Source organism: Schistocerca piceifrons, chromosome 8 (assembly GCF_021461385.2).
Source record: "Schistocerca piceifrons isolate TAMUIC-IGC-003096 chromosome 8, iqSchPice1.1, whole genome shotgun sequence".
In the NCBI taxonomy this organism is placed as follows: Eukaryota; Metazoa; Arthropoda; class Insecta; order Orthoptera; family Acrididae; genus Schistocerca; species Schistocerca piceifrons.
Window position 1 is genome coordinate 205,013,030 of NC_060145.1, and position 25,753 is coordinate 205,038,782.

Sequence of the window (25,753 nt, forward strand, 5' to 3'; positions counted from 1 at the left end):
TGTAGTGTCTGCGTGGTTCTTTGGTATTTGTGTTCTCTGCTTGTATTCATTTTTGTTTGGTTGAGTTTGGATTTTTTGGTTGAGCCTTTGTACTTCATGAATGTTGTAACCGTTGTTTGCGACTATGAGTTATATTGTTTGTAATTAGAGTTCATAGTTTTCTTTGCTGAGTGAGATATTATTTATTCTGTGTAATATGTGTCGTGGAGTCGCTAATTTTTGATTATCGGATGATTGGATGAGACATGTATAACTGTGTCTGTGGCTGTTCGCTTTCTGAAGATGTGAAATGTGTCCTTAATGTTGCCTCTCTTCTTTGTTGTATCCGAGAAATGTATTTGCTTTTGCTTTTCTTTTTTCATGAATTGAGTACTTTTATGTATATTATTTATGTCTGTATGAAGATTACCTATTTCCGTTTTGGTTCGTCTACCCTACAGGTTATGTCGTCCACGTATCTGTACCAGTAAACGATTTTGTACCCCTTCTTTGTGATGAATGTATCGAAGATTGTGTTTTCTGCGTGGTTGATGAATATGTTTTCCAATGTTCCTGATATTGGAGATCTCATTGGGAACCCATCTGTTTTTACGTAAAGTTCCATTTGAAACTTGACTTAATTTTATAATACAATTGCTTAGAGGGTCTTGGTTGTTTCATTACTTCTCTCTGCAGAGAGTTAGTTTCATGTTAGTAACTGTTCTTCAGTTAGTTTTAATCTGTCTGCAGTGGGAATCTAGATGTACATGTCCCTTATGTCGAAAGAAATGAGAGATGCTGTTTCATGGAATGTTTAAGTCTTTTATTGTGTTATGATTTCATGTGTATTTTTGCTGTTCTTTACTTCTGGGTTCTCTGATCCAACTGAAACGACGATTCACTGGAAATAGTTATTTTCGGCTAATTGGACACAATTTGCAGTCATTCATGGAATTCTTCTTCCCAGGCAACGACGGAATTTTTATGGAAGGCAATGTGCCAAGTCACAGGGCCACAACTGTTCGTGATTGTATTGAAGAACATTCTGGACAATTCGAGCGAATGATTTGGTCACCCCGATCGCCTGGCATGACTCTCGTGGAACATTTATGGGAAATAATAGATAGGTCAATTCATGCTCAAAATCTTGCACCGGCAACACTTTTGCGATTATGGACGCCTGTAGACGCAGCATGACTCAATATTTACTCAGGGGACTTCTAGCAACATGTTGAGACTATGGCACGTCGATTTGCTGTACTAAGCCGGGCAAAACGAGGTCCTACACGATATTACTAGTTTTCGGATAACTTTTGTCGCCACAGTGTATGCAACAATAATAAAAAGCAGACTTACACACTTTCCGGGACTGTCAGTAATGAAGAACGGGCAAGGTTTAAAATAGGAAGATCATTTACAAACAGAGTGTATAACAGGTAACAGAGAAAAGGCGAGAATATAACCTACAAACACACACAGCTTTTACAGGTGTGGTTAGAGCATCTGACAATACATTGAAGAGCCAAAGGAACTAATACACCTGCCTAATATCGTGCAGGCTCCAGCGAGCACGCAGAAGTGCGCAACACAACGTGGCATAGACTCGACTAATGTCTGAAGTTGTGCTGGAGGGAAATGACACCATTAATCCTGCAGGGTTGTCCATAAATCCGTAAGAGTACGAGGGGATGGAGATCTCTTCTGAACAGCATGGTGCAAGGCATCCCAGATATGCTCAATAACGTTCATGGCTGGGGAGTTTGATGGCGAGCGGAAGTGTTTAAACTCTAAAGAGTGTTCATGGAGCCATCGGTAGTAATTCTGGACGTGTGGGGCGTCACATTGTCCTGCTGGAATTGCCCAAGCCCGTAGGAATGCACAATGGACATGAATGGATGCAGGTGTCATAGCTAGACGTATCAGGGATACCATATCACTGCAACTGCATTACAGAGCTTCCACCAGCTTGAACTGTCCCCTGCTGACATGCAGCGTCTATGGATTCATTAGGTTGTCTCCATACCCGTTCAAGTCCATCTGCTCGATACAATTTGAAACGAGACTCGCCCGTCGAGGCAACATGTTTTCAGTCATCAACAGTCCAATGTCGGTGTGACGGGCCCAGGCGAGGCGTAAAGCTTTGTGTCGCGCAATCATCAACGGCACATGAGTGGGCCTTCGGCTCTGAAAGCCCATATCGATGGTTTTGTTGAATGGTCCACATGCTGACACTTGTTGATGGGCCAACACTGAAATCTCTAGCAAATTGTGGAAGGGTTGCACTTCTGTCACGTTGAACGATTCTCTTCAGTCGTTAATGGCCCCGTTATTGCAGTATCTTTTTCCGGTCGCAGCGATCTTGGAGATTAGATGTTTTACCGCATTCCTAATATTCACTGTACACTCCTGAAATGATCGTACAGGATAATCTTCGCTTCATCGTTACCTCGGAGATGCTATGTCCTATCGCTCTTGCTCCGAGTGTAACGCTATATTCAAGCTCACTTAAATATTGATAACCTCCCAATGTAGCAGTAGTAACCGATCTAACAATTGCGCCAGACACTTGTTCTCCTATATGGGCGTTGCCGACCATAGCGCCCTATTCTGAATGTTTACATATCTCTGCATTTGAATACGAATGCCTATACCAGTTTGTTTTACACTTCAGTGTAGGAACAGAAACAGTACATGGAATCTAATTAAAAGCGGTGGATATCCCAGCAAATTATTAAAGGCAATAAGAATCGTATACAAGGAATTCAAAATTGTAATAAATGCGGTACAAGTAAAATTAAAAAAGTGATTCTTCCGTGCAGATTAAAAGTGTGTGCCGGACCGAGTCTGGAACTCAGGACCTTTGCCTTTCGCGGGCAAGTGCTCTACCGACTGAGATACTCTACCCACTGAGCTACACAAGTACGACTCAGGACTGGCCAGTGAAAATATTGTTCTAGGAACAAACGAAATTTTAATAAATAATGCGACGGTGGTGCCGAATATCACCCATTCTTCTTAACATCTGCATTAGTGGTATTATCGTAAATAGGAGACGACACATTCAGTGTGTAACGGATATAAGTACAGATATTTTTATTTGTGACTTAGGACAGTGTACTGCATGACACTACATTGGTATTTACTTCATTGGCAGGGTAATAATTATAGTTGTGAAGATGGATAGGCCTTTACGTTGGTTAGCACCTCCAAGTACACGTCGCGCAAGAGCAAGCCATTAACGCTTATTTTCCCTTGGGCAGGAGGTCAGTTTTTGAAGCGCGGCTGCGTGGGGGCAAAACAGTTAGTCTATAGTGATAGCCATAACCGTGCAGAAAACATCTGCTCTTAAAGTTCCTAACGTGTTTGTGTTATGTTGTAGCGGTCTGTGTGTGAGCAGAAGGCGGTCTGGTAAGTGATGCCTACAAATGAGTACTCAACTGGCCACTATCGAGCTCCACGATGGCGTACATGAACAACACAAATACTGTTGAAAGGGTAATGGCTCTTGTCTTTTCTTCAGTTTAATGATTCTGAATACGTTTATCGTGACTTTAGAGAGAGTACTGTTTTTAATAGGTCGCAAGTAAGATTACATAACTTCATGTTAACTGGCCAGGAGAGCTAACCGCTCTTTGGAGAATCGAGCGAATTACTTCACGTTGGGTAAGTAAGAAGTTTGATCTGACATTTGGCACTATAGGCGAGAGGATTCAGTTAGGCCCTAGTTCTTGTTAAATGAGTGCACATGACTCTACAGACAGTTTTGTGAGTGTTCGAAACTCACTATATTGCGACGACAGTACATCTTGTCCAGAGCAGTTTTACGCCAGTGAATATCTGAGGTTGAGTTGTCAATGAGCCCGGATATTTTGTGTTTGTAATAGTTCTGAATATCCATTTTGGTGGAGGACTTTGGTAGTAGGGCTGAGTTTGGATACTATTTCGTAAGAGAGAAATTATAGAACTGAGCACAATCCTGTGTTGAGCTGAGCGGCTTCTGTTTTTTTTTTTTTTTTTTTTTTCCTTATGTGCTTGAAAGTAGCCGTGAGAACACTACGTGTTTAGCAGCCTACATACTTAGCAATTGCGAAGTCTGATAGTGGTAAGAAGACTGGGTACTTACGTAATAATGAAAAAGATTATGAACTCTGTAGGAAAGGGACAAAAGTAGTGAGCCCAAGATGGGAACAATCAACAGGAAGATGATAGCGTCAACTTTTTCTTCGAGCAGATTCTGTGTTCAGAGGGTAAACTTTAATGACATCTTATCGGGATTCAATTAAAATGGAGCCAACGCTTAAAGAAGTCAAGTTTTGGTTGCAATATGTTCAGACAGAAAATACTGACGTTGGTAGTAACTCTGTATTTTCGAATAGGTGAGATTGTCAACAATACTTACTGGCAAACACTGGGGGTCACGCACCTTCCCTGTATTTATAGTTTGCGTTTCATGAATAAAGATTTTTGATATTGTTTAAAATTACAATAAGACCCGATTGCTAATTTTAGCCCTAGTTATCTTAAATAAAGAGAGAAAAACAAAATCAGATAAAGAAAAAAAAAGATCGTCAATCTTTAAAGAAAAAAAACAAATATAAGAAAACAAATTTGTAGTGAAGAAAAGGTAATATTTTATTCGTGATCAATTTACCGTTAAATATTATGCACATAAGCTAATATTTAAAGGTTCAAATTATCTTTGATAAGGAAAACGCATTCCAAAGAGTGGTAAAAGTGCGTCACTAATTTGATGATGAGATATGTGAAGCAAGATAACTGTGACTATTTAGCTGATGTTAATCAACGTTCGGTAAATAAAAGAAACTGGAAAGTTCATAACAAAAAGCAAAAGAAAGAAAATATCGTAAATGGAGACATGGGTAAATATGATAAGTCAACTATGTTATTAACGGTTATATCGACGACACTAGCTGTGTAGAATCTCTGTTAGACTGACGTGCTAGATAACTTCGCATACGTTTAACAAAGACTAGGAAATAATATTTCACAAGGATAAAAACATAGCAGATTATTACGGGGAATAGGTAATATAGTAATTAATGTGTCTTACGAATACGTTCCGTATCAGGGCGCAGTAAGAGTGAAATTATAAGTTGTTTTCCTTAAGCCAGTCAGCGATATTATCGTTCTCTGTGTGTTCATGGAAGCGTAATACGAAGGCGGTGCAATCTAAAAACGCGCTTTATGTATACCAAGCAGTGCATTCCTTTTTGTGTTTCATTTTATTGTTAAGTGAGACGCAACGGAACAAGAAGAAATCTCTCGAGAGTAAACAAGTTTTTATCCGATCATAAAATTAGGCGATTGAGTCTTTGGTAATAGGCGATGGACTAATCCCTTTAGTCATATCACACTAAGTAAGCATTGGGATGTTGAGATTTCCAAATACAAGTTTAAAGTTCTTGGGCAAAGATCTGGTCCGATCCAAAATCATCGGTAGGCCCTAATAAAGTGATTTTAGAACAAATGTCGTGCTTCACTTACTTGAGTTATCTAACTGATACAAATAGTAATAAAAATGTAGATGTAAGATTGGTTAGATTTGGAAAAACAGATGGTACCATTCATGACGTATTTAAAAATGAGATCAGATAAGGAACGAGAGTAAAATTTTATGACCTTTTTGCTCCTCCAGCACCTTGTTATTGGAGTGATGGCTAGGTACCTACAAAACCAATTCTGGGTAAAAAAGAAAGAGCAGAAACGAAATTTCTAAGAAGACCAGAGGTCTATCAGGAACACATTACATAGAAAACGAAAAGGTGGGACAAGAGCTAGTAAATGTAGAGCCAGTTGAAAGTGGAATAACTACTTACCGCAACACCTGTAACGAACACGTACAAAGAATGAACTGTAAACGACCTCCAAACTAATCTTTACTTACGAACCGACAACAAGAAGACGAGTTAGAAGACCTAAGACGAGAAGGACAGACAGTTTGTGTAGAGCCACCAGCAGATTTTTCTAAAAAGAATAACATTCGTTTCATAAGAGCTATTACTACTGTTAGTGAGAGTGACAGCAAGTTATATTCGGCTTGGCAGGGAGGAGGGCCACAGCAGCAGTCACGATCTGTAACCTCTCGCCCACTCAGTACCGAACCCAGGAATCGACCTGAAATGGTCCGCAGGTGGTAAAGTAGCGCAGAGAACTGCAGTAAACCAGTCTTACGACTGAAGACCACAACAACAACCTAATAAACGATTGATTATTTAGGAGAAAATAATAATGAATGTAATGTAACTTGTCTGATAGAACGTCCCAAATCAGCAAACACTGCGCTAATATTTGTTGACATCGACAGAGTGCAACTGTGGAGTAGAGTATTAGTAGTGTAGAAGCAGTAGAACTAGAGACAAAAGTAGGCCTCTACTGTTACTATTGCTACAATCACTAGTACCACTACCACTGCATTGTAGTAGAAGTAGTAACAGCAGTAGTGGAAGGAGGCTACTACTAGTACTACTAATACAACTACTATTACACAGACAGTAGTCTCCTTTCACTATTAGGGTAGAGTAGAGGAATAGTGGTAATTATCATAGTCTACTATTAGTGTTATTAGAGCTTTCACTGCTACGACTGCTAATGCTACTACTGCAACTACTACTACTACCACTACTAGTACGACACGTACGTCTGAAGAGATTTCAGCAATCCTGAACTGTTGACGATGTCACTCCTAATCAGCAGCGTTGTGATAATCTGGTTCATTGTCCATCACTCGTTGTCTTATTTGTATTTGTTTGTACGTTCACTCCTATTTTGCTACGTTTTTCTACATGGAACTATTTCCTGAATACCAACTGAATTCTTATCATAGCTTTTTTTGACAAAGTAAAAGGAAAAATTAATTGTGACATCTATAGGAATGAATGTTGTTGTAAGTTTATTACGAACGGTTACGATCAGTTCAGCAAGAGATAGAATACTAGAATGAGAACTTTTCTCGGTGTATCCTGTCCTTGCATGTCTTCATTTTACGCAGTAAAAATACTACACGGTAACGAAACTCACCACAAATAAGTAACTGGCAATGACGGGGACAATAAAATAATATGATCGGTGCTTTTTGTAAAGCTCGCCAGAATTATAGCCTTCAATATTTGTTTTCAAAATTCTGACCTGACTGCGCAAAACAGCAATTTGTGTCTTGCCAGGTGAATGTCTCAAAATACAAAGCCAGTTCATTTCGTCTTCCACTGTGAGATCAAAGTGAGAGAGCAAAACTATATGTAATGGCAGAGATTTTAATTATCTGCCCTGGGCGTCTACAGTAGTACACAGCAGTGTTAACCTGTTAACTTTATCTTAATGTATCGTTTTTAGATATCATTTAATTGGGACACTACATCCACCAGTCAGCAGATGTTTTGGAAAACGATTGCTAGCCATAATAGACATAGCAATTTATTTTCGGTTACTTCCTTATCATATTGCTAACCGGTAAGATGTAAGCTAGGGAAACTTAAATTACCACCTGGAAGAAAAATTCGTGAAATCAGGAAAACATTGTTTTCAGTTCTATGCAAAATGCCTTTAAAGAACTGACATGAACTAGTGACTGATCTACAGAGCTCCTTGGAAACACAAAAACGTCGTAAGGAAAAGTATTTCTTTTCAAAAGTCGTGGAAGGATGAGATATGTAATACTGATCGACAAGAAATTGTATCAGAGGGGTATGTTATAAATGAAAGGAGTCACTGCGAAAACATTGTTTTTTAAATTGCAAATTCAAGTAATCGTTTTACAGGGAAGAAAGGTTCGGATTTTAAAATGCCCTCAATATGAAAATAGAAATTTTTTTGAACATTTTATACAGAGTCTACTGCAACGCACTCGTACGGCAGCGGCACTTTTCAACCGTCTTTCACAATGCTAGGCGTCTCGTGACAACAATACATCTAAACCGAAAATTATCAATAAGAAAGCTCCACTCAAACTTGTCGCAACAGTGCACATGGCCGACGACATGTAATACATAGCAGAAAATACGTGACTGAACCTATAAATAAAACACATACGCAATATCGTGTGATTAAGCCTTGTGATTAAGCCCCATCCGTACACTGCTATCTACAAAATCTGCAAGAAAACATATACGAGTACTCGGTAACGGGATCCAGTAAGTCAACAAACGACAGAAAAAGAATCTTTATACTGCGGGTACTTACTAACTAATGTAGAAATAAAATTGCAGCGGAAATATTGAACAGTCTTTTGACAGAGATGAAGGCTATTAGGAGAACTGGAAAGTAATTTCTTGACCTTGACGAATAGATGGCTTTGATAAATATCAAATATTTTACTATTTCTCTCTTGTAGTTGTTGTGAAATAATGTAAGTTATGAATGAACTAGGTCGTAGGTTTATCTGTATGGCTTTTTAAAGCGGTGTTGGTATGTGTGATTAGTCGCAAACCCTTCCTTTTAATGGATTTATCGTGAACGTCGATTAATGTGAAACTTGTGAGAATTTACAAAAGTACAGTCCTTCATTCTAACAATTAATACATGACTCAATTCGAACTTTATGTTGTTTTTAAAATGTAGCAGCTAGGATGTTAAAAACTGCAACTACAGGTGAAAACATAAAGAACGTTCAAACTGCGCTTCTGCATGCTGAACGATTAAAGGAGTGTGAGATATCTGACGGTACAGGATACCAGAAGAGAGGTACGGCACATTTTACATTAAGAACTGATCATGAGATAGCTTTGTGAGCAACATTTTGTTAAATGCAAAGAAACTAATTTCTCCGCAACTGTGGGAGCTTTTCAAACATAATACGGCATGTTTTAGTCAGCGGTTTGTTGCTGTGGATGAGGCTTGGATGCACAATATAATAATACAAATCAATCATTAAGCAGAGTGGGCGGTAATAGGCGCTGACGTCGAAAGTAACAAAATGGATTCCTTTTTATGATTTCCTTGGAAAGGGTAAACCTCAACCAGCAAACTATTTACACGGCTTCTGGACTAACTTCTGAAAAAACATAAAATGATTCATCTGTACAAAAAGGGCATTTCAAAATGAAAAGCGGTGTATTTTAAGATATTAAGCACAGTTATTAACACAGCCTTCCGAAATCTCTTCACCAAAGAAGACGACGGTGATATTCCGCATTTCGAATCAAGAACAGCTGCCAACATGAGTACCTTAGAAGTAAATATCCTCGGGGTAGCGAGGAAACTTAGACCACTTAATTAATGGAAGTTTTCCGACACTAAACACCAATTAGCTGTCATTCAGAGCGTGCTGATTCAATAGTTCCATACTTAACCATCTCATACGCCAATCGCCCGACGAAAGATCCGTACCCAAAGACTGGGAAGTTGCACAGGTCACACCAATATTCAAGAAAGGCAGTATGAGTAATACACTAAATTACAGAGCCATCTGATTATAGTCGATATGCACCAGGATTTTGGAAGATATTATGTGTTCGAACATTACGAATTACCTCGATGAGTACGGTCTATTGACACATAGTCAACAAGGATTTAGAAAACATTGTTCGTATGAAACACAATTAGGTCTTTACTAAAACAAAGTTTTCAGTGCTATTGACAAGGAATTTCAATTTTTTCCGTGTTTCTAGATTTCCAAAAGGGTTTTGACAATGTACCTAGCCTTGTAATTAGACTGCGTGCTTGTGGAATACGTGTCAGTTATGCGACTAGATTCCTAGATTCGTCGTTTCCTGTAAGAGAGAAGGCAGTTCGTAGCAGCTGACGTGAAGTCATCGAGTAGAACAGAAGTTATTTCTGGCGTAGTGTTACAGGCCCTCAGCTGTTCCTTCTCCATGTAAACGATTTAGGAAACTATCTGAGCAGTCGTCTTAGGTGATTTGTAGGTGATGCTGCCATTTATCGTTCAGTAAAGTCGTCATGAGATCAAAACAAATTGCGAATATACTTAGAAAAGATGTCTAAATGGTGCGTAAATTGGCAATTGACCATAAATAATGAAAAGTGTGAGGTCACCCACATGAGTGCTGAAAGGAATCAAACTTCGGATAGGCGATAAATTATCGAATCTAAAAGCAGTTTATTCTACTAAATACCTGGGAAATACAATTATTAACAACGTAAATTGGAAATAACTCATAGAAAATGTTATGGGGAAGGCGAACCAAAGACTGTTTTTTATTGGCAGAACGCTTAGAAGATGCAACAGATCTACTAAAGGGACTGTCTAACTACGCCTGTCCGTCTTCTTTTGGAGTGCTGCTGCACGGCATGGGATCCGTACTAGATAGGATTAAGGGAGCTCATTGAGAAAGTTCATAGGATAGCAGCACGTTTTGCACTATCGAGAAGTAGGGGAGAGTCACGGATATGATACAGGAAATAGGGCGGACTTCATTTAAACAAAGGCATTTCTCAATGCGGCGGGATCTTCTCACCTCCGAATGTGAAAATATTTTGTTGACACCTACCTACATAGGAAGAAACGATCGTCATAATAAAACAAGGGAAATGACAGCGCGCACGGAAAAATATAGTTGTTTGTTTCTTTCGCGCTGTTCGAGAGCGGAATAATAGAGAATTATTGTGAAGGTGGTTCAGTGAACCCTCGGCCAGGCACTTAAGTGTAATTTGCAGAGTGTCCAAGTAAATGTGGATGTAGATTAATTACTTATTTATCTCCGCATCTAAAAAAAATTGTAATTGAAAAATCCTTTGAACCTTGTCACGATGCTATGATAGTCGTAGATGAGTATCTCGTAGATCTTTCGTATTCACACTTGAGGGATGAAATGTGCTCACAAGAAAAAGTGGAAACATGGATTCAACTGAGAGGGGAAATACTGGAAAATAATATGATCTTCTACACTAAATAAATATTATTTCCCTAGCATATGTTCTCTTTTCGTTCGTATTGAAGCCTGCAGGTTTCCGAAAGTATCTGAATATTTTACTTCTCCTAGACATTGCAGTATATAGACATGGGACGTGGAACTGATGATGTAAGATGATTATATGTGCCTATTCCTGCAAACTCTTATTGAAGAAAGACTTCATTCGCACTTGATGTTGGATATATCACACTTTAAATCCATATTGTGAACGGCGGTATACGAAAACACTATGCGTCCAGTAACTTTGAAAGACAATCAAGAAAATTATAAATGCCGAATTTGTCACTATTTGCATACAAGTTTTCTCTACATAAATAAATTTGTTACAAAATTTAAGCAAAGGCAAATGTAAGCGTAGTGTTAATTGAACTTATTCAGTTCGATTTGTGCAATGACGATATTCAGTTCATGATAACAGCCAAATAGTCGACCAATTTCGCTGGCGACTTTCACAACAGGTGTAAGTCTATGCTCGCAACGAAGTAATCGGTAATCATATCTTATCATCAGCATGGATAGTGCATACTGTTGTCTGTACGTACATATCATGACATTACTTGTAAGTCCTTCATATAGTACTGGCACTTTTCTTTTGAAGAAAAATCTGAAGCACTTTATTTTATTCATTTAATTTTTGTTTTACTGGCGACGTGCAGTTAATTCAGCAGCTTATTGCCTTCTGTCTCGTAGCAATAAACAGACAGAGGTAACTGTACTTGATCGAAAGAGGGACATGTAATTTTCAAACATGTCGATTTATCGCGTTATAAATGCAACAACTGATACTTGGAAACTCTTATTACTTATTTCCACTGTCGTACTACATTGTTTTGCATTATGTAACCAAGGGAAGGGTAAAAGTCGAAGAAATTAAATAAGTCAGATACAGATGCTATTGTCATGCTGGATAATTTAAATCTCATCTCTGTGTAATTTGTGCCACTCTCAGTCATGTATATATGTACACAGGGCTCTTTCAACTCGTCTGGATCAGGACAATGAGTGATCTGAAGTTTTCAACAGTATTTCGCACTCCCCACTCCTCCGTCTCGCGTTGGGAAGAAAGTGGCTGAGTCAGAGCTTATTCAGTCCAAGGCTGGCACCGAACCCACACAAGCGCAAGAGGGAGCAATAGGGTGCTGTGCAGTAGATACGTATAATTAAGTCAATGGACAGTGCACGACGAGGGGATGTGGAAATGCCTTTCTCCTGGTCCTCGAGCGGACGATCTGTACTCAAGCTCAACATACGTCACCTGTGGCTCTTCGGAGTGTGGCCCTTAGGTAATTTCCGTCTTTTCGAACTGTACGTCATCTTCGTTTTCGCACTGGGCATCTGGAACTTCGTCGAAGGTTCGCTGGCTGTCTCCTTCAGCTGGCGAGACCTCGAAGCCACAACGCTGGTGCTGACCAACACCTTCACCATGTGCAGCGGTATGGTGAAGATGGCCTTCTTCACGCGGGACCGACGGCGGTACAATTCGATGGCCCGCCGTGTCGACTCGCTGATGTTGACTCAGAAGGATCCCAGCTCCAGCGATCCTGCGCTGGAGAACATTGTCCACAGGTCCCGCATGCGAGCGGGCCGCCTCACGCTGGGAATGTTGCTGTTCATGGCTTCGCAAGGCCTCGTGTGGTTCCCGATGCCGTTAATCGCCCACCCCGGTGAGCGGCGCCTTCCCTTCGTGCAGCACCCCTGGGACAACACTACCAGCTACTACGAACTCTCGTACGCCGTTCAGTGTTTGACAGGCATGTGGATGGCCGAAGTTAGCTTCGGCATGGACTGCCTGTTCGCGACGATCATGATACTGGTAGCCGCACAGCTAGAGGTGCTCGCGCTGAGGATTGGGAAGCTGAGGATGAGCGAGAGTGGAGCAGGTGAAGGTCGCCCATGGCGGAGTGCATCTTCCGTGGCTCACGACAAAATGTACAGCGACCTTTGCCTTTGCATCGAAAGTCATCAGGAAATTCTCAGGTACGTTAGATTCAACTGTTTTCGTCCCACGCACGGTGTGGACGCTATCGTAGCCTTCAGTATTGTGTGCTATATCAGACTGAGCTAAAAATAAACTAAAGTAGAGTGGAGGCAAACAAAAATGTAGACAATGTTTAGAATCAACCACATCGTAAAGCATGCTCCATTAGTAGGAAAATAGTGACATTTGAGTAGGTAACCTTAAAATTCAGTTAGGATTCGAAAAGCAGTTGATTTTTAAAAAGATGGTGCGATCGTTGAATAATACGAGTACCTGTGTAGCTGTACAGCTCCTCTGCCTTGCGTGGTCTGTTTCTATCGTCAGTTAATGTACGGTCATTCCTGAGTATTGCATTTCCCACAGTTTGACTGACTCTGTTCCGCTACTACTCCTCAATCCTGAGAGGTGCTTCACAGGTACCATAAAATTAGGCATAATTTTTGCTAAATTATGCATAAGCATCATGAGGTATTTCAGAGGAACATCCCAGTGATGGAAACTGAAACACAGAGTTGGAGCTGAAGAACAAGTTACAGTAGCTGAAGACAGATGATTTTAGTTTTATTACCAAAGACAGAAATTCTGTGCCGACTTCTACAACTCTGTTGCTGTTGCAGACAACACTCTGTAACATACCTCGAGTTTGTCCCCCACTATGTACCACGTCTCACATCACTAACAGGAGGAAGTGGTGCTTTCTTCTCCATTTTCTGCATCATCTCTTCGAAACAGGACTCAAATGAGTGGTTAAGGAACCGTACACAGATTCGAGAAAGGTAAATCACAGTTCCGTATTCAGTCATCCAGATCATTTAAAATAAATGCTAAGGTGGTTCACTTTGGAAAACAGCACAGCTAATCTTCTTCGCCCTCGAGTTGTACCCGACTTTGCGTTTGTGCTCCTAGGGCACAAAACTATCAAGTGATAAGCAAAGACTCCTTACGTAATAGCGATTACTCAGATGTGGAACTTAAAATGTACACGACACTGAGAGTAAGCAAGAAAGAATATTATGTTTAATGGCCTGTCAATGACGAAGTTATTAGACACGGAGCACTAGATTTGATTTTAAAAGTAAGAGAAAGGGAATATGGCATGTCTTTTTCGAAGAATTCATCCCAGCATTTGCCTTAAGCTATTTAGGGAAAGTGGAAAAACTTAAATCTGAATGTCCGAACAGAAATAAGAACATTTGTCTTCTCGAATACTAACCCAGATGCTTCTCACTGCACCACTTTAATTAGTGACAGAGAAAACCGACACAAACAGATAAATAGATGAATACGCAACAGATAGTAATATAGGGCCCTAAGGTGAACGGTTACCTACAAGAGCGCTGGAATCACTGACAAATCATTAGTCGAAGCGCATTATTGCCCATCTGTTTCAAGTCCCCGTAGTGTGTGCTAATGCAGTGACCCAATTTCAATTTAAATCATCAGCTCAGTGGTTTACTATGTAAATGCCCATAACCGGTGCTGCAAAGTACAGAATACGTGATCTGACACAAAAGATTTAAGACTTAAGCTGGAAACTTATGCACTTGGCAAATATGTTCAATCAGTGGGTGTCGCTTCCAGCATAGGGAACCTGTGAGTCCATAGAATTTTGCATTCGTTTCTTAAAAAGTTTGAGCACGTTGTATTCCGTGACGCCGCATCGGAGCTCCGTCTACTTTCTCTTTCGCAGGGGGACATGAGGACTTCTGTAGTAAACCTCATGCCCACATCCGCTGACTTGACCGACGGTAATGAATCAGTTTAAAGTCAGAGTGCAGTTACCGGCTAATATGGTGTGCCATAAAAATTCGCAGTGTTGCAAGATGTCTCTTTTCTCAGGCTTCGCATACGTAATGAAGTGTATTGTACGATCAAGTAGTCACTTACGTGTAACACAAATTTCGCCGAAATATTATTCTTTAGCCTTACCTGTCTGCACTTCCGACGTTGATTACTTACGAGTGGCCGTGCAGAGCACTAAACTGTAACTTTGATGCAGCATTGCGGTACTTACTTAGCAAATTAGTGTTCCAGAAGCCTTTGATTTGATTCCTCATTTGTTCGTGAATATAAGCGCGAATCTTCTGATTACATTCACTTGTGTCAATGGTTTATACATATGAAAACCTCTAAGTTTTTGTGTGATTCGAATTACACCTCGCACGTCAAAATGTAGCCCTCCTCCTACTTTTGCACGAGCTTTTCTGGAGAATGAGATGGGCTGAGAGAAGGGCGTTTAGGGATAGCACTTTTGCTAAAAATAACAGATTAGAATTAACAGTATGGTTAGACAATGAGTTCGACACAGACAGAATGCCACTGCTGTTGATTGGGTATGACGGAAGGAACAGGCCACTGAGGTCGAAGGAAGCATTTCTTCATCTGTTCTAAGTGAAGTGGGAAGCGTGAACGTGTAAATATAACAGTATGACTGGAACTTGAACTCCGCTCTTCACGAATAAGTGTCCAGTTCCTTAAATCCTTTGGGCTTGTTATATTTCCATTATGACCACACCAAAGAGAACAAGTAAAGCACTGCATGTAATTTTTATAGACTGTTTAGGGCGTACAGCTCTGTTTTTCTCACTTATTGCCTGATATCATTGTGGGACTTGCAAGTCACATAATGAAAATCACTACGTGTCATGAAAGTTTGTGACTATCAAGAACGTCTGCTAATGTGTTAGAAGTTCCGATGATAACGGCACAGATCTATCGAAACCAGTAATCAATAAAAAGCGCTAGAAGCAGTTTTGGCATACCTGATATTTTGGGATAGTATAAAAATTCAGATCACCCTCAGCAGTTACACAATGTGAAAAATACAAAATTGTTAAAAGTGTTTCGTCAGTTTGTAGAAGAAATGGAATCAATAGTTAAAAGTATTACGACAATTTGTGGAACAAAAGTAGTTCAGTTATCATTTATGTAATAAACACAGTTGTGATAAAACTTTTATCCATTCTGGATTTGGAACACTGCGAATGTCTTGTTAAAGGTTTCAGGAATTACTGTAAACAATCGCCGTTTTTTCGTCAATTTTTATTTGTTCATGACCGGTTTCGCATCGCCTGGCGATTCATCACCAGATGATGCAATTTAGTTTGGAGTATTGTGGGGGTCGTGGATTTGTGGCAAATATAGAGACGAAAAAGTGAGCACTGTATGTGGGAAGAATATTAAGACTGTAACATTAATTTGATGGTATTAATCATTGTTTTTATTCTTGTGGCAGGCACTGCTCTCGAAAACATAATGAATGCTTTCCAGTATCGTTAAATATCAAGTGAAACAAGCATTTTTCCACCGATGGTGACTCCCACATACCTTACAAAATATAAAGAAACCAAAGAGTGTGGCTGTTGTTGTCCCCAAAGAGTTCATTTTTCGTTTTGTTTGGCATTCGTAATAAAATACATATTTATTACATTACTTCCTTTATAAAAACTAGTATTATGTTTTTACACTGCAATGTTTCCTTATGCTATTTATAAAATTTACAACAAAGTGTTCAGGACAATATTTATGATAGTGAAGTTATGTTTGGCATGTTTCTCATAGCTCAGTAAAGAGGGAAGTATACGTATGGGGATGTCGGGGGGGGGGGGGGGAGAAGAGGGAGGGATGCGGTGGGAGGGAGGGAGGGAGGGAGAGAGAGAGAAGATTGTGTGTGTGTGTGTGTGTGTGTGTGTGTGTGTGTGTGTGTGAGAGAGAGAGAGAGAGAGAGAGAGAGAGAGAGAGAGTAAAAAAGAGATAGAGAAGAAGGTGTTTAGGTGTGGTATGAGCGAGGTGGGGAACGGGTATGGAAGTGTATGAGAACAGTATTTATTAGTTTTTCAAATTTAAGGACTCTTTAAAATTTCGGAAGAATGGGTTATTTACTAAATCAATTTGTTCATTTAAGATGGTGTGGGTTGTTTTATTGTTATCCATGAAAATTTCCAGTTGTTCCAAGAGGTCAATTTTTATTCCTTCGTCTACAATGTGTATAATGTGGAGGTTGGTTTTTATATTTGTGATTGAATGATTATTTTGGGCTAGATGGGCTGCAAAAGTGGATTTATTTAAATTATTTAAACGGAGTGCGTCAGTGTGCTCTTTGTATCGGATTTCAAAATTTCTTCCTGTCTGTCCTATGTAGTAGCAAGAACAGCTGTCACAAGTTAATTTGTATATACCTGATTTGTGATATAGTGGGCTGTTTGTTTTAATGTTGTAAATTATTTTGTTTTGTATTTTGTTGTTTGTGTGGAAACTGATTGTGTGGAAACTGATTGTGTGGAAACTGATTGATTGTGTGGAAACGGATTGTGTGGAAACTGATTGTGTGGAAACTGTTGTGATAGGATTTAAGTTGTTAATTTTTATTATTTAGATGACCGATTTTGATCTTCTGTCAGTTCATCATCAGATCTACACTGTAGAGTTCTCCACGCCAGCAAGGACGGACTTGCTCCACGCCAGCGATTCCTATTGTCATCAAAGGAATGTAGAACTGATGCTCCCATAGAAGATCGAAACCGTTCATCTAAAAAATAAAAATTAACAACTTAAATGCAATCACGGACCATGATTATTAAATAATTTCAATTATTTCGGGGAAAGACGTGCGGAGTTTATTAAGAGAATTATGTTTGATACTGAGCCGCGTTTGAGAATCAGTCTTTGTCGCGAAGAAACATATCAAAAGTACAACATATATGAAAGGGCTTGCGTGATCAGCTATCATCTGATTAATAAATGTGAAACATAAATGTCAGTTGAGACTAGACGAGCGAAGGCATTGTTAGGGAAGTGTGTCACGTGCAGGAAAAATAAATCGAAGTAATTTGAGTTGTACTTTTATAATTTTAAAGTGACGTTTTTCATTTTATAATCAAATAAATTCAATATTTACATTTTATAAGAGCCACGTATTGTTGCTAGGCCTATAGCCAGGTTATTTTTTGTAACCAAGTGTGATCTATATTTTAAGCTGCCATCCTTGATTCCGATAGTCCGATAGCTGAAAAATTTAAACTTGCAAGGACATTAATGAAGAGAGGAATGAGGAGCTTTACATCTGGCTATGCGTAAAAGGAAGACTGCTCTTCGGTGGAGGATAGTAACTGAAATTCCATAATGACTATTGAACAATAGAGCTATGTGTCTACATGTGGAGAGAATAATAAGTGTGCCCTATCACCAACAGTGCGTGTGTGAAACACTAATCTACAGCATCTCGAATTGCAGTGGTAAGACACAAGACGAAGTGTTCTATATAATTTTTGATCACAGTCGTTCGAGGCGAACATCTCGACGCCAAAGGGAGCTGCACAGCCTGCGACATGACACCAACGGTCGCAGTAATAAACGTAAGTGTTGCAAAAATGCCAGTTGAGCGTAGTTTGAAATTTCTGTTGTACGCGAAACTTTTGAGTTGTTTTGTAAATTTTCCGTGGAGGCAGTTACTTAGCCTTGTGTTTTGTACTTTTGACTTTCAAGTATAGAAATGTCGTCAGTAAAGGGATATGATGAGGAGAAGTGGAAATAATACAGGGAAGCTTAGATAAAATCTATTAAGGATGGGGTGGTCAACGAGAAAGCGAGACAGAGAATTAACAAAAATAAAGAAAATGAAAGGAAGAGCTTAGTAACATCATAAGAAAATAAGCAGTTACCTATAGCTGGTTTTGTAAGAGTTCATTTCAGGAGGGGGAGGTGAATGAGGAAATGAGACGAGAATTAACGATCTTAAAAAAGCGTTGAAATAAGATCCTAGCAATAAATCAAACGGAAGCCCATGAAGAAACGCAAAACACACATATTCTTCCTCCAGAATGTTAGATATAGAAGGCGCAACGGCTGAAACCGAATTCAGACACCATACTCGTGTTTGAGGTACCTAATACGAAAGAAATTCAAGAGACTGTTATTTGTGAAGTAAAATCGGTGGTTATGTGGGGGTAGAGAAAGAACGTTGGAGAACTTTAAGAAAGACGACAAAAGAAACAAACCGATGTATGTAAAGAAGTGCAATATATAAAGAGGAAACTTTGTAACGAAAAATCTCAAAAAAATCTTGAACAATGCACTTCCAATTTTTACACAATAAACACCCAAATTGAAGACAGGCATAGGCTGTATAATTTTTAAATGGCCGTGTTGTGTTTATAATGTTACTACAGAGTGTGAATAGCCCCAAATTTTCTAATACCACCAGAGATTAAAACTATGTGAAATACTGTCATTGAAAGTACTATGCTCAGACATCCAGCAGTTGGAGACGTCTGTCTCATATCCCATATACATATTATCCCAATCGATTTACCCAGTCATATTAAGGGATTTCAATTTCCAGTCAAAGTCTCGTTTGCCACAATAATAAATAATGCTCTAGGTCAGTAAGAGGGACACAAGACAAAAAAGGAGGAAGTGAGGAAATGGATATAGAGAGGGGGGAGGAGGAGAAGCGCAGAGAGAGAGAGAGAGAGAGAGAGAGGGAGGAGGAAGAGATGGAGAAAGATAGGGGGAGGAGAAAGGCAGAGAGAGAGTGTGGAAGGAGCTATAATGTATATTAAATACACTTACTTATTTAAGTGTGGCAAAACACTGCCTAGATTCAGAAAATCACTAACATCTAAGGATAACATACTACCACACCAGCTAGCGTTTTGGTGTTAACCAAGTTAGAATGTGTGCTTCCTCCTTTCATTACATCTCATTTAATAAGAATGGCACACACCAACACATGGCTGGATATAGCTAATTTTGTATGAATTAAGTATGTGAATATATTTTTAATTTTCAGTCTTTCACAAGTAACACAGTGAATGAGTATGATAAATACAACATTACGTATGTTGTATTATCTTATTCTTGGTTTCCGACTTTCTTTTTGTGTTGTTTACAACTAATCTCACCAGGTTTTGTAATTCGACATGAAGATGCGATTCAGGAACCATGCTCGTCAACTTCCCATGAGAATTAATGAGTGAAAATGTAAAATAACAGCAGTTATATAGTTTCCTATCATGGCTTTACAGAGTTATTAACATTATTCTCAATTTCAGATACGCGTGAAGCTGTCGCTAATGTTGGGTACAAAAAATTTCATCTGGTTTTGTCGTAGGAGAGAAAGATATGATTCAAGAAGAATTTAGTTTAAATTATCATCAGACCCACTTCTCAGAGACTGGGACACTTTCTCCGAAAGAAGGCAGATGAAGACATTAGGAACAATGCATTCATGAAAGTAGAAGGTGGAGAAGACGAGGAAGATCTGATGAGGAATATGAAACGTAAAGAGAGAAAGAAGACGAAGATGATGAAGATGATGATGATACTTACAGGAACGAATAAAGATTGCGCTCAAGATGGTCTCCGACAATTGCCTGCATTTATCGACCTGAATGAACTGGTAGAGGGGTTAGTATTCTTGTCTTCGAAAGTGGTGGGGACTAATTCACACGGTAATGAAACACTATATACTGAAGAGGAACTTCAAGGGGCATCGATCATCGCCTGAAGATGAGCTAAAATAAAGTGTGAGAGCGGTCTGATTCATAAAAAAACATCATATTTTACCTATATTGGGTAAAATAATGAGGGTACTATTTAACTTTTTTTGCAATGTTGTTAGTGTTTACTTTGTCAAATCTTGGTGAAGTTATTTAGAGACAAATTAAGTATGGAAACATTTAATTTGCTTGCAATGTGTGCCGAGCTTCGCTGACTTTTAGACGTGGTCCATTTACAAATGTAAGCTAGAACAGCAGTAGAGCTAATATGTAAAAAATTCTTACATATTTAGATGAATTTAATGCAGTCATCTGCTAACCCATAATCCATTTAAGTAGTACCAATATGTGAGCTGGTTGTATTATGATAAGTAACACAGGTAATTTAGATGCGGAAGTATTTAATTTGAAGAACCATTTGCTGTTAAAGTGTGCTAGATGTCACATATATTACAATTCTATTTTCATGGGAATTTTTATGGAGTTCTTGCACATCATGAGAAGTTTTCCAACTGCGCATGTGTTAATAACTTATACAGACACTTCACAAACATTTAGTTTGATGGTCCATAGAGCTTGCATGTGTGGTAGTCAAATGGAAATTGTGACGAAACAGAATGATGCTTAACAGCAGTTTTTATCACTTGTACCAATATGCAAAAACATTTTAGATGCAGAGATATTTTATTTGCTTTCAAAGTGTGTCAAATACTACATACTACACAATAAATGATAAAGATTTTTTTTATTTTCGAGATATCGTTTCAGGCACTTTATTTCGAAATGTCACATCTCTCTATCATCGTATTTGGTCGCCCCATGAATGGGTGTAAACAAAGCATGTCGTTCTGCAGATTAAGTGATGTGTTATCAGAAAACACCTTCTCCCTTTCTAAAATCGAACACCTTGTTTCTTCCTGCTTGGCATTAATCGTATTGTCCATGTGGTGCCAGTTTTATTATATGTTTGAGTAGTTGATTGCAATTTCAGCTAGCCATAGTTCTCAGTGCAGCAGTTTGTTCAGTCGGTTGTCACTCTTGCCATCTGCTGTATTCCTTATAGTAATGCATTATCTTCACTCCCCTCCTAAATTGGCCACAAAAGACATTATCTAATGTAGCTACACATCATCAGATTGAATAAATTGACATATTTAGACATAGTTGTAACATAAACATTACACCTGCATTGGTGACACATTTTTCAGACATTTTAGAATATTGTGGCATTTGACAGGCATCAGAGATGATTTAAATAATTAATTTGAGTTTTCACCTATGATACTATGTTTTATACCTAAACTCAACTTGGTCCCAATCATTTGGAATGATAGTTATCACTAAGTTTTCCTAGTGTTGCATTATCTTCACTGTCTACTCCCTCTACACGTACTTAAGAGTTCAAATCATCTTTCATAGACACCAAATTGACAGATGTAAGGGAAAAATAACATTGTGATGCCTGCTGTTAACATTGTGATCATAGACATACACATTGCTCCTTTTTCATTGGTGATGAATTTTGCAAACATTTTAGAATATTGCGAATTAGTAAGCATCACATACATGAAAAGTAAGTAATTTAAAGCTCTCTTTTGTTTTGCACCAACACCATATTTTGAATGTTTTTAAAAGTTCAGCGATATGGTGGGGACACTAAGGAACTGTAACATAAATCAGCAGTTGATTTCATTTAGTGTTTTCAGGGTTTAAAGAATAGTATTAAAAAACTCATATTCGAGAACTATGTATTACTAATTTGTTAATTACATTTTACAAAGGAATCCTGATTTTCAGTTGTTTACAGAGAGTCTATTATATATGCAGTCAGTATTCGATAGCAAATGACACGTAGCTCCTAATGAAAATGATGATGTGATAGGTGAGTCATTCCATAAACAACTTTTTTTGTAGATAGTTATCGTTCCCTTCCTCTGTGACACTCTCCCATGAATTAAGCAAACCTGTAACCATTCGTGCTACTCTTCTCTGTATACATTCAATATCCTCTGTTGGTTATATTTGGTACAGGTCCCACACAGTTGAGAAGTAGTCTAGAACAGGTCACACGAATGATTTGTAAGTGATCTCCTTTGTAGTCTGATTGCCTTTCCCAGTATTCTATCAATAAATCTAAGTCTTCCACCTGCTTTTTCCACGACTCAGCCTGTCTGATCATTCTATTCCATACATTTACGAAGTGCTACACCCAGGTATTTATATCAGTTAGCCGATTTCCGAAAGTGACTCGTTGATGTTATAGCTATAGGATACTACGTTTTTTCGTTTTGTGAAGAGCAAAATTTTACATTTCTCAACATTTAGAGCATGTTACCAATCTCTGCACCACTTTGAAATCTTATCAAGATCTGATTGAGTATTAGTGAATACTCATGCAGTTTCTCTCATATAGTACTTCATTATAGATAACTGCATCATCTGCAAGGTCGTTAGTATACAACATGAACAGCAAGGGTCCCAGTACATTTCTTCTGGGGCCCACCTAAAGTTACTTGTACCTGTGACGATGGCCCTGATCCAAGATAACATGCTGTGTCTTTTCTACCAAAAAGTCCTCAGTTAAAATTTCTCTTGATACCCTATATCATCTTACATTTTACAATAACCGTAGGTGCAGTACTGAGTTAAATGCTTTCCCGAAATCAAGAAACACTGCATCTACCTGGTTGCCTTGATCCAAAGCTTTCAGCATGTCACGTGAGAAAAGTGCGAGTTAGGTTTTACATAATCGATGTTTTCGAAATGCATGGTGGTTGGTCTTGAGGAGATCATTCTGTTCAAAACATCTCATTATGTTTGAGATCAGAATATGTTCTAAGAATCTACAACAAATAGATGTAAATGATTTGGACGGTAGTTTTGTGGTTCACTTCTACCACATTTCTTGCGGCAGGTTGCGACCTGTGCCTTTTTTCTTGAACTGGGCACGTTTCTTTGTTCAAGATATCAACGACAGATTGTAGTTAGAAGAGGGTCTAACACAGCAACACATTCATTACAGAATTTGACAGGTTTCCATTGGGGCCTGGAAAGATTTCAGTTCAGTTTAATATTGTGACAGAGGTGTACTGTCTATGTGCACAATCATCTTCTACTGTCAGAAAAAAATATGTTATTTGCCCCGTTATTATGTTTTAAAATAATAATATTGCACTGATTATACACAGAGGTAGATAAAAATATCTTTGAAACAATTAAAAATGGAAGTTATTGGATTCTTATAAGCGATCTTTTACTTGTCAAGATCACGGAAACTTTTTATAATTATTGATAACTAGTTCTCACAAAACAGGTAGTTCTGTTTCCATCATCAACGATTTTGTGCCATTCGCTCATTCATTTTAATACTGCACTATGATTTGTTGGAGATAGGAGGGAGGAAAGGGGAGAGGAAGAGAATTTTGAATTTCGCATTAACACAAAAACACTGATCCTCATAAATTAAGGATAACTGCAGAATATGGTGCCACTCAACGTGGCACTACACAAAACTGGCGCTAATAGAATAGACACACGACACAGATCTGTAAGTCCACGGTATTGGTGAAAAGTTGAGAAAACCGTCCCGAAACACATGTGCTACAAAACGCCACTGTTTCCTGCGCATGTATCCCGACATCAATATGGGCTATGATCACTATGCACACGTACACAGGCCGCACAACGGGTTGGCATACTCTGGATCAAGTGGTCGAGCAGCTGATGGGGTATAGCCTCCCATTCTTGCATCAGTGCCTGTCGGAGCTCCTGAAGTGTCCTAGGGGTTTGAAGACGTGCAGTGATACGTCGACAGAGAGCATCCCAGATGAGCTCGATGGGGTTTAGGTCTGGAGAACAGGCAGTCGACTCCATTCACCTGATATCTTCTGTTTCAAGATACTCCTCCACGATGGCAGCTCAGTGGGGCCGTGCATTATCATCCATCAAGAGGAAGGTGGGACCCACTGCACCCCTGAAAAGGCGGACATACTGGTGCAAAATGACGTCCCGATACACCTGACCTCTTACAGTTCCTCTTTCAAAGACATGCCGGGGTGTACGTGCACCATTCATAATCCCACCCCACACCATCAAACCACGACCTCTATACAGGTCCCTTTCAAGGATATTAAGGGGTTGGTATCTGGTTCCTGGTTCACGCCAGATGAAAACCCGGCTATGAACATAACCTGGGACCACTGTTCCAGTGACCATGTACTGTGTCTTGACACCTGGATTTAAGGGCTGTCCTGTCACCAGGGGTCAGTGGAATGCACCTTGCAGGTGTCCGGGCGAAAAAACCATGTCATTTCAGTCGTCTGTAAACTGTGTGTTTGGAGACAACTCTTCTAGTGGCTACGGTAAGGTCCCGAGCAAGGTTACCTGCAGTACTCCGTGGCCGTCTGCGGCCACTGATGGTGAAATATCGGTCTTCTTGTGGTGTTGTACACTGTAGACGTCCCGTAGTGTAGCGCCTGGACACGTTTCTTGTCTGCTGGAATCGTTGCCATAATCTTGAGATCACACTTTGTGTCACATGGAGGGCCCATGCTACGACCTGCTGTGTTTGACCAGCCTCCAGGCGCCCTAGTATTCTAACTATCATAACGTCATCAACATGTGTTTTTTGAGCCATTTTCAGCACACAGTGACCACTAGAAAGTCTGAAAACGTCTGCACACTTACTCACTCCACCGTACTCTGACATGCACGAACACACCTCTGTATATATGGACTGCTGCCAGTGCCACCGTGTGACGACCGCAGGTCAATTGCACCGCATGGTCATAGTCCGAGGTGATTTAAACCCGGAAACCGCCCATCAGAGCGTTGTTTCACCATGTATCAGCATTATCCTCAATTTATGAGCATGAGTGTTATTTTGTTCCATCATCTTCGATGTTTTACTGGTGATATCATTTTTAATACTTGATTGGTTGGCGATAGCGGGAGAGGGGAGGGCCCATGGCTCCCCACTGACAATGATGATATCACTAAGCATAATCGGTTCAACCTCATTCATGGTCTTTTTTGATCCAGAAATTTCCTTACCCTCCTACTCACCTCGTTTACCATATTCCTCTTCGTTCTATCTGAAGAGCTACTGCACCAAACTCCCCACCTGAAAGTGTGTTGATACATTATCATATCAAACGTATCAATACTCTGCTACATAATGTGGAATCGAGCACTAGATGTCACAACAGGTGGATTAGATGGATTCAGGAGTATAAAAGGATGTGCAGAGTATTGTGTTATCAGTAGAGAAGGAGTAATAGCCGAATGGGTTAGACAGGAGGGCTCAGTGACTTCGGACATGCAACAGTCATTGGATGTCATCTGACTAAGAAATAGATAGATGTCGATAGATACCCAGCGATCACAGGTCCTGCAGACCGCACGCTGCTTCC

General features: G+C 39.4%; 1 protein-coding gene across 1 annotated transcript in view; it reads left to right on the forward strand.

Moving 5' to 3' along the window:
• The first annotated feature begins 12,063 nt into the window (after positions 1–12,063).
• LOC124712205 (odorant receptor Or2-like) overlaps positions 12,064–25,753 on the forward strand; it is a 62,463-nt gene continuing 48,773 nt past the window's right edge. The window contains exon 1 of the mRNA XM_047242502.1: positions 12,064–12,842. Coding sequence (XP_047098458.1) covers positions 12,064–12,842 — 779 coding nt within the window. The remainder of the gene's footprint in view (positions 12,843–25,753) is intronic.